This window comes from Hetaerina americana, unplaced genomic scaffold (assembly GCF_022747635.1).
Source record: "Hetaerina americana unplaced genomic scaffold, ioHetAmer1.1.p SCAF_2, whole genome shotgun sequence".
Classification (NCBI taxonomy): domain Eukaryota; kingdom Metazoa; phylum Arthropoda; class Insecta; order Odonata; family Calopterygidae; genus Hetaerina; species Hetaerina americana.
In genome coordinates, this window is record NW_027286763.1 from 30,068,401 (window position 1) to 30,085,412 (window position 17,012).

General features: G+C 38.3%; 1 protein-coding gene across 1 annotated transcript; it reads left to right on the top strand.

The window, feature by feature from the left end:
* The first annotated feature begins 3,380 nt into the window (after positions 1 to 3,380).
* LOC139687672 (uncharacterized) lies at positions 3,381 to 12,412 on the top strand. The gene is made up of 2 exons (XM_071584916.1): positions 3,381 to 4,056; positions 11,540 to 12,412. The coding sequence occupies exons 1-2, from the start codon at positions 3,381 to 3,383 to the stop codon at positions 11,917 to 11,919; spliced, it is 1,056 nt and encodes a 351-aa protein (XP_071441017.1). The 3' UTR covers positions 11,920 to 12,412.
* The last annotated feature ends 4,600 nt before the right edge of the window (positions 12,413 to 17,012 follow it).

The window sequence follows — 17,012 nt, forward strand, 5'->3', positions numbered from 1 at the left end:
TAATAAACGTCATTGAGTTTTACTGGCCTTTTTTGTACTTTAGTAAATGTAAATAGGAACGTGAAACGATGGATAGCGGAGGAATAAATATTTGAAACTCGTATGATTTCCTGAATAGATGAAATAGGAGGTTAAATTATCCTATTTTAACTGTTTATGTAGAATGTATGTAGTTATTGGTCTTCAAAGATGGATTTTGAATGTCGAGAGAGGTTTCTCTATATTATAATAGAGATTCATGAATGATTTACTTTCAGAATAGCTCTTTAAAAAGTTTCATTACCCTCAACTCAATCATTATTACAGATGTGAGGTATTTCAAACCTATTACTTCAATTATATCTTCTCTTGTGCTCGGGGAATTTTAATTGTCGCCCTGGTGTCATTAACTCCGTATTACCATTGCATTTTACGTCTATCAATATCATCATTATCTTATGAAAAACAGTAAAACCTGCTTATTTGATGGAACCCTAATCTTTTTATATGGCCTTGATTTTGCTATTGCCCGAGTCGTACTTTGTACCTCAAGGCACAAAAGGATGTCGATAAATGAATCCCTGTGCTATATTTTTCGTCATGTTATGAATAAATCCAACAAATGGCGCCAGCATTCATTCACAGACGAAGATAAATTCGACACCGTTATAAAAACAAATTCAGCATAACAAAATTAAAACAGGACAGGGTGAAATATGCTGGCATATTACAAACCACTCATGACACATTGTCATGCTATATTCTGAAAAGCAGATAATTTCTCTAATTAGCTCCACTAAATGTTTCCATGCTAAAAACACAAATCATGTTAACAATAAATTTCCCCATCTGACACGTAACACATCCAAAAAATCATCCATTTTAAAAATAAAATATTTAAGATTCCTTCTAGAGTAATAAATTGTTAATATATAAACACGAATGTTCTCTCCCGCACATTGTCGAGTTTCTCCAAACATGAAACATGAATCTTTAAAATAGAACCATACGTAGACTGGGCAACAGGGCATTATTTTTATAAGGAAAAATGCAGTATATACAAAAAGACTTTAAGAAAAAGCTTAGATTTATATAAACAATTTTTAGTGGAGGTGAGGTGGGAAAAAGTTAATTGGATAAATATCCTTTATTCATCTTGACATTGCATGAAATCTTCATCTTTGCGTTACTTGAATACACAAAGTTCTGAATGTCTTGAAAGTACAATTTTTTCTCATTCAACACTCCCAAGTCTTGTTTCACGTTTTCTTCAGTAATTCCATTTTGAAGGTTCAATTACCATTTAAGGCATGGGTGCTCCTTCTGAATTGTGTTCTGAAACGAACTGCTTGTAAACACATCGAAATAACTTTGAAAAATGGTTCATTGCAAGGAAATTAAGTTATCACCATTACATTTAGCACGCCTAAATATAATATGTATTCGGAAGCAAACTATAAAATTCTACGCATTTCCAACATTTTCGCGCAATGTAATTATTATTTTTCATGAAGCCCTTTACATTAAATTTTATCCCGTATCCTCTATACCTACATTAAAATTCAATATTGATACAGCAGTCAAGTTGTATGATCTAAGGAAAAGTTTAAAATACTCAAAATTAAATGTTTTAACGGGATGTTTATTCATTTAATGTAATTTTATAAGGCGCTAACGTTGAAAGTTGAAGCATGAAATTCAAACGAATATATCAAGGCTTCAATAGTAATCTAGTAATGGGGTCACACCCCATTAAGACTTATGGCAGCCGTCCAAGTGGGGCTCTAAATCAAGATCAAGAATTGGACCCTTGCAACATTTTACACCGCAGTTAAATCCTAAGTTCTAGAGATGTCTAGGGATGTTTGCCATATTTGTCGCCTTAGGACGACGTGTACAAGAAAATTGACATTGAGAACTACAAATTAGAAGCTAAAATAGAAAATGTATAGCAAAAATTTCTTGAGGAAATATATATATATACATATATATATATGTATATATATATATATATATATATATATATATATATATATATATTTCTAGAATGCAATAACATTTTGGGAAATCTACGTGTGCCCGACTGGCTAATTAACACATCCATTTCAAAAGGCGAGCTAAAAATCATTAATTCCCAGCAAATATTATTTTGAGTATGTCGTAATATCATCTGGCGAAAAGTAATTATTGCATTTCATTGCGAGCAGATTATTATTCACGGTATGTGCCGCCAGAATAACGGGAATCAGCTTCGTGTAGTTGTTAGTCAATACCTACTACTAACACTTAGATATTTTTCATTTATCATTTTTCAGCAACGGATTAGATACCTTTCTACATCTTTCTTAAATAGAACACGAAGGGGCCCTACTATGCAGTAAGACTTTAGCATAGAAATGAATAACAGCTATTTGACAACTTAGAAAAAATTATTTGGGCTGAGTGAAAATATTCAAAAGATGGTCATACATGTATGCTGGAGAAGTTCTTCCACTAAAATTTTCAGACGTAAGAATAAACATCCCATCTTTTTCAACTTATGAGCTTTATGAATCCTTATGTGGCTGCAGAATTGTGGCTTAAAATAACTCATTAGTCATTGAGTTACATTTATTCTCTTGATGTTCACAGAAACCTAGAATTGAGAATACCAAGAGCATTTATGCAGATAGTTAGGTTGCTCTAATAGGTTCAATTTAAGAGGATGTGAAAAAACGCTTTCTGCACAGGGAAGCAGGCTGCACCGCTGCCTGCCCTCCCCCCGCCCGGAGAAGACGACGATTGGAAATCTTACTTCCGGTGAGCAATGGCCTCTGCTCTCTAGCTTCTATGACTCAATCCCACGTCCGACCACCGACCGCCCTGCTAAACCACGGCGGAAAGCGCACCCGGCGGCCCTTGTCAATCCATGGGGGTGTGCGACGGGAAGGACCAGCAAATCCTGCTCACCCGCCATCTCCCCTTGCGCCCTTGCTCGCGAGTAGTACCGGTTATACGAGCCCCGTCGGGGAGGCAAGAAGTCGTATGTGGCGAGCTGGCGCGACTCCTCGTGATCTCCTTACCGCCATCGGTCCCCCCTCACCGTCCCCCCACCCTCGTGCCCGGCCCCACCCCACACCCCCGGCATCCCGCGCCACGCCCCCGCTCGCACACATGTGCAAGGCACGCGACCATCTCCATCGATATAAAGCGCCTCCCCACACGCTTCCATTGCAAACATCCTCCCCACACTCTCACGCGGACACAGGGGGCGTGCTACCACACGCGTGAGCACACGCGAGATGGTTTTGTAAATCGGGACTCCGGACAAGGGCGTCGTTTCAACCGTCATTGGCATCCTTAGTAAAGCCACCGCCTGGCGAGAGAGGGTTTTCGAGGACGCGCCACCGCCGCCGCACAAGATGAGGGGTCCGTCTGCCGGGCACCTGGTGCTCGTGGCGATGCTGCTACTCGCCCGGGGCCACTGCCCCACCTGGGCGTCGCCCATCGGGGGCGGGGCCGCTGCCGACGACGAGCCGCAAGTGATCTCGACGGGGAACCCCCAGCAGGGCGTCATCATCGATGTGCCGCCCACGGTGGACGCTGCCGGCGCGACGGACACGACGCGCGAGGAGGTGGAGTCAGCAGGGGGGTCGCAATGGTCTGGGAGGGCGTCGGAAGGTGCTAACGAGGTGCCCGTGCGACAGAGCGCCCTCGAGGTGGCCGTGGCCTCAAAGCTGAGGTCAGAGTGCGCGAGGCGAGAGCCCTCGGCTTGCCTCAAGCTGAAGCTGCTCGCGTACATGAACAAGTTGCTGAAGAAGGCGTCCATCCCGCTCACGGATGCCGTGGAGATCTCGCAAACGTCCGAGGTGGCGGAGGAGGAGTGGGAGGAGGCGAGGCGGGGCGTGGAGGGCGTGGAGGAGGACGAGGCCTTGGGGCTGGTTGTGGCCGAGAAGGTGGCCGCCTTCGTGCGGACGCGGTCCTTGCGTTGGACGCTGCTGCCCGAGGCGGACCTCCTGCTGACCCCCAACGCGGACCCCGAGGGAACGGTCAGCGTGGGCGTGTCCGTGAGGGCGGGCCGTGCCGTCTCCGAGATGGGTGAGTGGCGTGCCCCGTCTGACAGGGAAGGGAGCTGTGAGATTACTAATTGAGCATTTGGGGGAAGCATTTTGCCATTACTCATTATATGTCAACCTTTCTCTTTGTGGGGACTAGTTTCTTTTCCTCTGCTGCCTATGTTTTTTAAGGAAGAATTGTCAATAAAAAAATTGCATAGCTGAGGTTAAGATGAAGGTTTAAGAGAAATCCCTGAGAATCGAACCAAGGCCTTCCAGTCAATAGTCCAATGCTCTCACCACTGAATCAATACGGCATCTGATCAACACACAAACAGTATAAATAAATATTCATGTTTGATAGCTTTGAGAGAATGCTTATTTATTTATTTGAGAATGTGAAAAATTAGAAATGCTTTCATGAAAGAAAAGTTAAGAAAACTTAATTTTTACGCATGATTCTTTTTTTAATTTCAGGGTTGAAAAAACGGTTTCATACGTTACCATTGTTTAAACTAAGTACAAGGTTCACTCCGCGAGGGTTTTTCATTGTGCAATTCGTACATAGTCAAGGGAGAATAATCATAAGCTAAGCTGCCTAAGGTCTAAAACATTTGGCGACACATAAAAATAATAATTATGAATTTAAAGACCGGTATAATTGGATCTCACCCGTCCAAACTGAATTGATCTGAACCAAGAATGAAGAGTATTAATGTGATTGGTACCGTAAATTTCCTTTTTGTTTCAGAAAGAGTGTTACCGTATCCGTGAATCCGGATTAGAAACACGGAAATCGTGACTTTTTCAGTGGTTTCATTTTAAATCTGTACTATGCTACCTTTAAAAGAAAACGTTATATAAATTATTCCACCCGTCAAATAAGACAACTAACTAAAACTTTGATATTTTCATTTAAAGAAGTCTATTACTGCGCCGAAAATCTCTTTGCGGTTACCATTAAGTGGTTAAAACTTCCATATAGCCCACCCACAAGCAAATTTAAAATTATCATAGAAGATATGTCCCCCTTTTAGAAAATTAATATGTAGAAATTAATCTTTCCCTTACTGTTACTGTTCTCTCTAGGTAAGCTTCAATGGGATATCAATTTGAATTTGCGGCGTCGATATTACCGGTGAGATGTCGTATCTCTCCTTCTTTTGTCAAAATACCTATCCTTTTCCCTCAATGCGTTGTTTGACGAACGTTATCCCCTCAATCACAGTTTTCAATATTCCGTCCCAAATAAAATACAATGTATCCACATTTTCTGATAAATTTGGACCCCTCCCGGCAACCATTCCGTTCCCAAATCATGCATTGCCCAAAGGCTATTCTATCTTAGTTGGTTTTTCTTTCCGTAATTTTACCTGATCCACATTCATATTCCAAAGGCCTTGCAAGCTACACTTACCATCTTTTTTCTAAGTCAATGTTTCCGCGCCATAACCGATCACGCTTCATTTCAAAGTTTTGCATCAACATTTTCCTAACTCCGTTAATAAACGTCTCTGGTAACTCCCAGACCGTCTTCGCCTAGCGCATATTCATCTCCTTATGTCGAGGTAACTTGTATCTCTAGTATAAAGTGGATAAATGTCTCTTCAGTAGTGATGTTGCAAATGCATAATTAGCCCCAGAGCACTATGGTAGGAGAGATCATGTCAATAAAATTAAGAGAGATTAAGGGTAGAACAGATTTCATTTTTTCTACTAATGATAAGGGATCAGAATAACATTGTTTGACCGCGGTAGGGGTCATATTCGGGTCAAAATTAGTCTTTTGTACATTCACCCCCTACCACACACCCTAGGTTTGGCTTGCAGGTTACTAAAATATATATCTGGGTACAAAACACTGCTGCGATAGTTAAACTCTTTCATCTGGTCTAGGTGTAACTTAACTTCATACTTTCTTGAAAATCTCATCACCCTTCTCTGTTCACGTTGATTCTCATCCTAAAGCGATCACAAGGATGTTCTAATGCGCTCAGCAATGACTATTACCCCTTGGTTTCTTGCTCAATATTTAAAGCTTTATCATCCGCAAACTTTGTACATTTCATGTGTTTCACACCGACTTTCATTCGTATCTTCAATTCCTTTCATGCCTCTTCAACCATTTCCTCCATGGGTTCGTTGAATAGCACAGGTGGCAATGTGCACTGCTGTCTCAACCCCCTTCATAGCACCGACCATCTCGACCCTCCATCCGCAATGCGCTTCCGTGCAATCTAAGACATGTGCAGGCTGCGAAGAAGTCACTATCAAACACCTACTCAAAAACTACGAAACAAATAAATCCATCATGAATGTATTCGATGCTCCTATCTATTAGTAACCTAATCACTTATGTCCTTACGAGTATCACTTATATCCTTGAACTGTTACTGATCATACCTTAAGTAATCATTTTCCCTTATCTCCGTTCTCTTTTTATTGTAAACAACCTTAGCTGTCGGCTTATTTTTCTATGGTCAACACACACGGTGACCTTTCCCTTTTTGGGAATGGGAACTTACGCAGATCTAACGAAATTCTCCGGCCAAATTACTGCATCATAAACAATTCCAAAGAATTAACCAACAAAAAATCTTCCGTCTGCTTTTTTCGGAACCATTAAGCAGTTCCGAAGGGATATTATGATATTGCTCGTATCTATCCCCCTATTCCCTATTACTTCTCGCCATATTTTTTTATTTATCTTTTTGGACTTCCTAATGCTCTGTTAACATATTTTCATTTCTTTCTCTATTCTACCTCCTCATTTATCTCTTCCAACTTCCCTTACCCAATTCCTTTTTACTATCCCTATACTTTTGTTTGCAGATTTAGATATCCCTTTTTAGATAAGTTTTCATTTATAATCTACTGTACCCGTATTTCTAGAGACGCCTATAACTCCTTTATTTTCGTCCTGATTAATGTTCTACATTCCACTTCCTCACCGACCTTCTCCCTTTTAACCTCTTAAACTGGCGTTACACTTCATAACTACTAATTTATGATATTAAACCTCATCCACTGTCGAAAAACAGTTCGAATTAATCGCATAGTTCTTTTCATTCATCTTTGCCTGGCCGTGATATAGTTCGACATTTCTCTGAGCCCCAGGGAATTTCCCACAGATATATAAATTTATTATGGAGTTTAAATCAATTCTTTTCTAAGTGTTGAGTAACACTATAGATCTTTCCAGAAAGGAGGATTGACAGCAAAATCATGGAGAAAATTAGGTGACTTTATGGTTTTATTCTACTTGTATTTACAGTGATAATGCGAAAAATGGAGGAGATATCACGACTACTGCCAATCAGGTGGATATGAAATAGAATACTTGTATGATTGGGACAACTGACAAACATTACCGTTTTTAGATATTCATTAGGATGTTCGCTGAACCTTGTAATTCCTAGGCGATGTATTTTCATTTAGAGTTTTTAATTTTCCCTCAATGTCTGTGAAACCTTTCTGTTTAAGCATATTTCAGCTAGGCAAAAATCTAGATGTAATATTAAAAATATTAACTTTCAATGCAGAAGTTAGGCAAATAAATCTAAAATGAAAACTTATCTCCATAGTACATAAATTAAAATTCAGTATTTTAAGAGAATATGATGGAAAATAAAAACCTATCGCGTGATTAACTGGAGTTTTGGATGGTAGCATTGAAGTTCACATATGAGTCCAGTTGATTGCTTATGTCGTCTATAATCCCAAAAAATGAAAAATATTACGACCGTTCCGGAAATTATGAGGAAAGGAAGGAAATTATTTGCAATATCTAATATCAAAATAGATGCATGGGGTTATTTTTGGCTAATTTTTGTGTTACATAGTCTATGGGAGATAGTTATAATAAAATGATAGTTTCGAGGCAAAAATTTCAGAGCGCAAAAATCATTCGCGTTTGGTCAAGGCGAATGATTTTTACACTCTGAAATTGTTGCATTGAAATGCATATTAGTGGATGACTCAGTTAAAAGTTACTGTTGCGGCAACTCCCGTTAGCAGTTTCTTGGAAAATGATAGTTTGTTTACTCGGGTATCATATTTATTAAAATTTTAAAAATCTGACCTTACATGAGAGTGTGGGGAAAACAAGTCGGAAACAACAAAATGAATTAATAGACAGAGGACTGCAGTCATAAGCGACCTTAAAGAATTTTAAGCACATAAAGTATTCACATGAGAATTTTAGTTTAAATTGTAACAATATTTCATGTAATATTTTTGTAATTTGAAACATTAAACATATGGCAATAAGTGACCAAGTTATGGCATGATTCTTCACTTGCTCAGAAACAAAGGCAAAGGTTTACTAAGGTTTACGTGAGGCAAAGTTTATACTATTTTTACATCATATTCAGTTGACTATAAAATATCAGTGATAGATATTCTCATTCCTTTTAGAAGGTAAAACATACACCATTTTGCATTAGTTGAATTTATACAAATATTAATTAACAAAAATGCATGTGCGGTTCGACTAAGTAATTACTCGGACAAAAATAGACCAAATTAATTAATTAACAAGTTTCAATATGCTTAATGGATAGATGCTCTGTACATTTTTTAGCATCCGTCAAAAAAAATACGCCAGCTTGAGCGAAAAGACTTTCCCGAATACATATTTTGGTTTTGATATAAATTACACTAAAATACATGCAAATTTGTTTCCGTTTGCGTTCTTGTTAAAATCTAGAATACATTACTTAGGAAGTGGCCCTTCTCCTAGATAAAGGTGCTTGTATATTCAATATCTATAAAAGAAAGTTAGTATGTTTAAAATCAGATCTTCGCTAAACAAGGGAAGCAAGTGGACGTTGGCTGTCGGGTTTCGCATAACCACGGGGGCAGTACGTGCATATTGAGTTAATGAAACAGTAAACTTGAGTATTGGGAGGCAACTGGCCAGACACTTCCTGGAAGAAATGTGGTACCGTCTTATTTACAAATACATTGATGAGAAAACATGGTGTAAAAAAGTCCATAATTTGACAATTCCGATATAATTGGTCTACCTGTTATTCGTTGGGCCAGACCGGAATATTTGTTCAAAATCAAACAGAGAATATCATAAATTAATATTATAGAGAATGCATAATAAAATTGAGTTTCCGTGGTCAAGCTGGGAAACGAACTGAAACAGAAACGAGAAACAAATAAAAGAGAATTTTGAACTTTCTCTATTCAACTTGTCCATCATAAAGGACAATGTCATCATAAACTTAGGATATGGTACTTTCACCTCACCGGCAAAACTTGACTAGATTTTCTTGGTGAAAAATTTAGTTTGGATGCAAATTTTTGTAAATAAGTATGACTTATAAGTAATTCAATTCATAAATTTTGAATAAAAATAATAATTTGAGATACTAACAGTTTAAGAATATATTTATGTGCTGTAAACAATCTCAGCACCATTTCTGGAGGTCGATTACTGCGCTATCATTTATTATTTCTATTATCGGAGTTCTAAGGAACCAATTACAAACATCCAATTTAGTACATCCTTATTTTTTGGTCCCATTTCATATCACTCTATCCTTACAAATATTGTCGCTGTTATTCAGTGTTACTTACTACACTAAGAATTTGGGAAAGAAGATCTATTTTCCTAAAAACCTTTGGAGTCGCGCCTAAGTCTTACAGTTGATAGGGTGGTAGTATTGAATGGTCGAGGAAACTTGGAGAATGGATAAAGAATAGGATAGGAGAAATTTTATGCCTAGAAGCTGATAAATAAAAGCGATTATTCTAAAAAGTGTTTCACTCGGGATAATAAACTATTTAAACCATTCTATCACTCCTACACACATTTCAACGACAGGGTTGCCTTTGTAAAACGCCGTCATTAATTTGATTAAAGAGAAAATAAAGGTATTCCACGGAAATATTTTATTTTGCTCACCCAGGTTTAACTTAGTGTCATTTACAAGTGTCTATTGCATAACAGCTTCAGGCTTAATGTCGTGGAATTGCTTCATGATGAGGGTAAAAAGATAAACTTTGCACTTCCGCAACTGTAAGGTAATCACCTGATGATGATGCGCAGCATCAACACCATGGACGTGAAATATTAAACCTTTGTGTGAAAGTGCAAAGTTTATCTTTTTACTCCCATCAAGTGTCTATAGCATATAATGCGAAGCAAATATTAGTATATCCGCATAAAGAGAAATGCAAAGGTGCTCGTTTCTCTTCCCTTCAGGATTGTCAGCATCCTATTTAAGTCAACGTCGTCAATGTTTTTTTTCTGATCGACGAGAGTAAAAAACTTTGAATTTTCTTTCGACACTGTCTCACCTATGAAATGCAAAACCATTGATTTTAATTACTATGTGTTTTCTAAAGTGACATTGATTCATCTTTGCCTCGTAATTATTCCTAACACATTTGTCTCTCTTGATAATAATTCTTTGGAAATTTTCATCTATATTCAGTGAGGATAATATTGAATAGTTATTCCACGTTCAAGGCATGAACGTGTCCATGAAAGTTAAATCTTTCGGTCAAAGATAGAGCATCTCCAATTGGGTGCATACTCCGGGCACCAACAGGTGAGCACGGCTTGAGGTTTTTTTCTAGTTGCAAGAAAGTTATGGAAAATACCAAGGGGAACACGAAGCGTAACTAAGCCTCAAGGTTTTATTGATAACATTCGCACATATTAGGGCTCTGGTTGAAGAATACTTTAGCAAAACCAGTAAACTGATCATTTTTATCAAAGGCGCTGATACCTTTATTCTCAAGGGGACTAGTTCTTCTCAAGATCCATTTGAGTTCAAACCAATGTGTATGTGCCGCGAATAAGCTTAAATTAAAGATGGGTTAATCTTTCTGTACATTTAAGGAATAATATTGACATGAATACGCAGACTCCTCTTCCCTTTGTTTTCCCGCTAAACAATATATATACAGCAAATGTAAACTATAGATACAGTTCAATTCCTAGAACTTATTCCCAAAAATCTAATTAATTACATTTTCAAATATTGATTCGGAATTAATAAAATTGATCGTATTTGAAAACTACCGAAAATGATACAGAACTTCAACTATGATCTTTTCGTGGCATCAGAGAGATTAGTGATGAATATTGAAAGATATGTTTTAACATATTCCTCTTTTGGGCAAAATATTCATCACATTAGGAATGGTCAGTGAGATAGATTTTAGATGACACTACGCATATTCAAGAACGTACAAATTGTTTCTGCACAACTATAACTCCTTATGACTATTTCCTTCTTCAGATCATACTATATTTATCCTGCACTCCAATGCAATGTCCAATTTTCCCTTTCCTTCACACCTTTTTCCCTCGTACCGAACATTCTATCACCATTGCACTCAACTTCCTTCAACCATATGTTTGAGCCATTTACAGTCAGACTTAAAAAATAAAGTTATTCACCGATAAATCATATCATTAAAATTTAGCATGCACAGGAGTCGGGTATTCAATTTTTCCCTTCTCTTATTTTTCACCATGATTTTTCCCACCATGGGCGCCACAGGAAGGGGTAAACTGAAGCAGCTACTGCCGATCCTAGCAGCCGTCAAAATCAAGATTGGAATCCTAGTGGCGCTAGCCATCGCCGGCCTCGCTCTCCTCGTGGGCAAAGCCGTGGTCATCAGCAAACTGGCGCTGTTGCTGGCCGGCATCCTCGGCCTCATCAAGCTGCTCTCCCGGCCTCACAAGTCCGTCACCTACGAAGTGGTGAGCCACCCGCATCACACCTACAGCCATGGCTCCTCGACGGTGGTAGAGGCTGGCCACCATCACCACGAGTCCTACCCCGGCACCGGTTACGGCCGTTCTTTTGACGGTGGGGACCTGGCTTACAGGGCTCACGCAGGAAATGATGCCCCAGAGGAACCTCCCAAGTCCAGATAAAACCTCGCCCCCCCCCCCTGTGTACATATTTGTAATCTTATTTTGAAATATATGGCGCTGACCTTTATTTGAGGGCATCAAGAGTCGTATCGTGGTAAGATTTGCACGTGCATAAACTGGAGCATCAAGATGGTGGCACTCACTCTCAGTGAGAAAGAGTTATGTGACCCAGGAGCCACATGAGGACTTGATGTAATCTGGTTCCCGCCATAGTGTGTGTTCGCTCGGCAAGTGTGATCTCCTGCGAATATTTATTTCATCGCTTACAGTTCTGATTGATATTAGAGTGATCATTACTTGTTGGGATTCGTTTCTTCAGTTTAACATACGCTTTGACCTTTCGCTAAGCAGTAAGCGTCAAGCGATATTTGTAAAATAAAAAAATATTAATATTAATATACCGCTAAAAAGAATTTACAATCACCAAAATATTTTAATATGTTTGTATGGTTCCTTTAGTACTGTAAACTAGAAATAATTTCACAAACGCCTATTGAAGAAATACACAATCTAATATACTTAGTCTCATGTTCTGTCATTTTGGCTATATAATTAATTATGTTTCTATATGCCTACATGTAAACAAAGTCGTATTTTGAAATATGCTGTATATTTCCTATTTTAATGACTTCCAGTACAACTTAGTGCTCAATAGACAAACAAATTTAATAATTATGTACATACATATATTTATTCTAATTGTCAAAACTGGTGCATTTCGCCTATTTATTTCTTCCAATATTTTCCTTTTGAGATGCTTATGCCATTGAGAGCATTAATTTATAATGTACCTAAAATTGACATTGCTCGAATGTTTTATACAGAAAACATGAAAAAAAATGTAACCGATAAAAATTCAGATAAATACACCATGAGTTAATATTCAATAATAACTTAATCTATTCGAAAACGGGTAACTCAGGGAAGCTATTATATTTCGTGTTGTACAAAATGGAGAAAATGGGAACTGATAATTTTTAATAAGATGCTCATTGTGGATAATTACATGTAAAATAAACTATTAAATGGAAACTCGGATCAAAATAAAAAATTAATGCTGAATATCTTTCATTTATGCTTACACGATCATTTTCTTCTTGGAGAAATTATCTCAACTATGAAATTATTGTGTTCTGTAATTACATAATTTCCAAATGACACCTTCGTTAAGCTTCAGCTGCTTTTAAGGGGGCTGGAGGGTTCACCGAGCCAGGAAGTTGGTAACAATGAAGGATGTGTGGCTTTGGGCAATTTCATGGTAGAGATTGACCGTGCCTTGGATGTCAGCCCTCACGCGCGTGACCCGGCCTTTCAATCTCTTGAGCACCTCCAAGTAAAAGGCTGAGAGGATAGTTTTTCCCTGCTGCACAAATGAACTGAAAATGAACGATTTTTCTGACGTCAAGGAAGACAATGAGCTTCGTTTTGATGCGAGACTTGCTCATTCGCGCTTTTTTGGGGCGGAAGGATGATTTTGTGTTCACTCGTTGCTCTGCCATGTCAACTCTGGGTCGTACTCGAACATCCAGGATTCAAAATTGATTACAAGTATACATAGTTGATTACTTTCATAATGATCCTTGCATACCTCAAGGCTGAAGAAAATTGCACTAAATAATTCACAACTTTTAAGTATCCACTTCTCTATGACTTGCCCAGTACTATTTGCCTTACGTAGTGATATAGTTGGTTCAGCATAGTGCTTACTAAATAATACAGCAAACAATAACACCATCCTTTTCAGTCATTCTACTACCTGAAATCCTGCTACTCAGCTAACAAGATCCTTCTATTGTATTCAGTTTCTTTTTCCCTGGTTCTATCTGAAAATAGGTAACATATGCAAATAAAAGAAATGCAATTATTCCGTTTTCAGCTCATCAAATTAATAATCTGCCACTTCGCCGGCATATTTAATAGGCCACATGAAATGATGAAATGCATCCTTTGTTCTTCCCGCGTTCTTTGATTTCAGTGAACATAAATAGCAATGAAAAATATCAAGCAGATTAATGATAAACGTAGTTAAGGAAAATGGCAAATAGAGTGGACAGACAGTACGCAGTAATTAACCCAATGCATTTATTGAATTCGTATTTTCTATCTCGTATGTTATGTTTCTTTAATCAGAAACGTAAAATAATGTTTAATTGTGACTATTTGAAAATGGCCATTGCTGTATGACCACTTACGCGTCCAGCAAAACCCAAATTAGTAGTATCACTTTTATTTCATCAAGAAGTAAATATTTAAAAGAAATAAGATTGGGTAGAATTATTTTACAAAACTTGATTATGCATGTGATAAAATAGTAGCCTTTACGAATAGTAAAGCTCGTTCAGCTCACACATTCAAGACAAGGGACAATTTCTCTAAGCGTCGTATTTTCTCCGAAAATAGCAGCCTAAAAAAATAAGTATTTGTTTGACTGTGACCTTGTTAAATATACAGGTGCCTGTATATCGACGAATGATCGATATTTAAACATAGAGCCATTTAAGTGATAATTCTAATGTTGCACTGAAGAGGCTACGAGGCCATCAAAACTGTTTATGATTAATTATTCATAAAAATTTTAAAAAATATGTAAAATTTATTATTATTACAATAGGGTAATCTTCCGAAAGATTTTTGGACGGACGCAACTACCAAATAAATATTTTGTGACTTTAAACAAAACACAAAATCCAACATCCTCCTCTACATCAAGTCCCTCTTCATCTCTGAGCACTTTCTTCCTCCCTTCATCCCTTCCAACATCTCTATTCTGTTCCTGCCCTTTCCTCGCTTGCCTAACATTGTCCACTCAATTATAGTCTTCAACATCCCACTGCCGGTCAATACCCCCTTCATCCACTTTTCCTGCCTCCATAGGATTTCTCCCAACAAACCCCTCTCTTCGCCCACCATACCAAGTACTTCCTCATTTGTTTTCTTCTCTGTCCATTTCACCTTCTCCATTCTTCTCCAAAACCACATTTCAAAAGCCTCCAGTCTACGTCTATTCTCCTGCTTCAATGACCACGTTTCCGCACCGTACATAGCTACGCTCCATATCAAAGTTTTAACGAGTCTTTTCTTAACATCCTTACTCAACGTCCCTGTCATCAACTCCTCCCTCCTTGTGAAAGCCTCTTTGCCTAGCGCAATTCTTCTCCTTCCGTCCCTACTACTTTGGCCGTGTTGGTCCAAAACGCTTCCGAGATACGTAAAATGTTCTACCTGCTCTAGTTTTTGCCCTCCTATTCTAATGTTTAAATTAGCCTTTTTCTTTCTGGAAAATTGCATTAGCTTTGTTGCATTAACATTTAAATTATTTTCTCTGCAGCCTGCTGGTACTTCTTCCTTGGCAATCCATTTAATGCTTCCAAATTCCATTTTTTAAACAGCCATCCCCGCCGACATCGGACGCTACATTTCATAACAACTAAATTGTGGTCAGCGTCCGCATCCGCTCCCAGGAAGCTGTGCGAATTTATCACACTGTCCCTAAACCTATGTCTAACCGGAATATAAGATATAGCTGATATCTGTCTGAATCACCTGGTATTTTCCATATATACCTGCGCCTTTTGCGGTGTCTAAAACAAGTGTTGGTGATGACTAACCCCTGTCTCCTGCAGAGCTCAACTGCTTTCTCTCCGCGGTTATTCCTCGTCGTTATTCTTAACATCCTTACTCAACGTCCCTGTCATCAACTCCCTCCTCCTTGTGAAAGCCTCTTTGCCTAGCGCAATTCTTCTCCTTACGTCCCTACTACTTTGATCGTGTTGGCCCAAAACACTTCCGAGATACGTAAACTGTTCTACCAACTATAGTTTTTGCCCTCCTAATTTAATGTTTAGGTCAGCCTTTTTCTTTCTGGAAAATCGCAAAATCTTTGTTTTATTAATATTGATTCTCATCCCATATCTGTCACACTGAATTTCCAATTCACTCAGCAATGCTTGCAACCCCTTGGCTGACTGACAAACTAAGGCTTGGTCATCAGCAAACTTAACTAATTTTGCGAATTTCCCGCCGACTTTCATTCCTGCCTCCTATTCTTCCCATGTTTCTTCAATCATTTCCTTCACATCATAATTCGTCCAAATGAATAATGCCATTTTTATATATAAAATATTTTGGAACATTGTAAAAAGTCTTGTTTATAATGAGAATAAATGATAAACAAATCTTAATCCAAAAACTATTACAGATATTACTTATTGAAATTGCTAAAATACATGCATGAAATACCTTAGGATAATTTTTTTCATATATGAAACTTGCATTACTTCTTTTCAAGTCGTCTGTTTTCAGGGAAAGAGTAGGAATGGAATAACTGAGGTTGAATATCAAGAAAGATAGGTTAAAACAGGTTGTCTACGTAAGACACTGCCAAAAGTAAGTAGCAATTTAATCACGAAGATTCTCAGCAATAATAATTTAGAGGTAAACCTAACAAAATGAACCAGATGAAAAAGGAAATTCATAGGAGGGCAAGGAGAAATTGCGAGTGCTACTGAGCTGTCCAAGCATAGACGGGAGGGTGAATACTAAAAAGGAATCTTAGGCGTGCTTATCCATGATAAATATGGAGTCATTTTTTCCCTTTTCGTGAAAACGTCCATGGTTGACGGTCTCTCGTAGATAAAAGAGTGGTCTTCATATCTGTGGACTTGGGCAATAAATCACTGCGCATCGCTGCGCACAGGATTCCCCCGGCTTACGGAAGTGGAGGGAGTCCCGCCGTGCGAAGTGACCTGCTAGCCTTTAATGCTCCCAGCGGCCACTCAGGGATAACGACTGCCTTCAGAGATGTGCGCTGAGCACGCTGTTTGAATTCACCCGGAGAGCTTGGAGCTTTTTTTTCGGAATGCTCCTCTACTAAGGATGACTTCTTAACTTATGAACAAGTTTTAAAGCATTGAACTGGCACTAGGAGCAACAAATGACAGATTTTAACAATGTCGTACTCACTTTGTAAATTTTGAGAAGAAGATAATGAGGAAGTTAGCTCATTTTCGAATGGACGACCATAAAAGAGCACGCCCAGGGAAGTTCAGGTATATTTAATGGTCACACAGAAACTTCAGTTAACCCTTTACAAT

Excerpts from the sequence above, each read along its gene's own strand:
- LOC139687672 (XM_071584916.1), top strand. The coding sequence starts at position 3,381 with ATGAGGGGTCCGTCTGCCGGGCACCTGGTGCTCGTGGCGATGCTGCTA. Across the intron at positions 4,057-11,539 it reads CCGTGCCGTCTCCGAGATGG|GAAGGGGTAAACTGAAGCAG; the intron begins GTGAGTGGCGTG and ends TGGGCGCCACAG.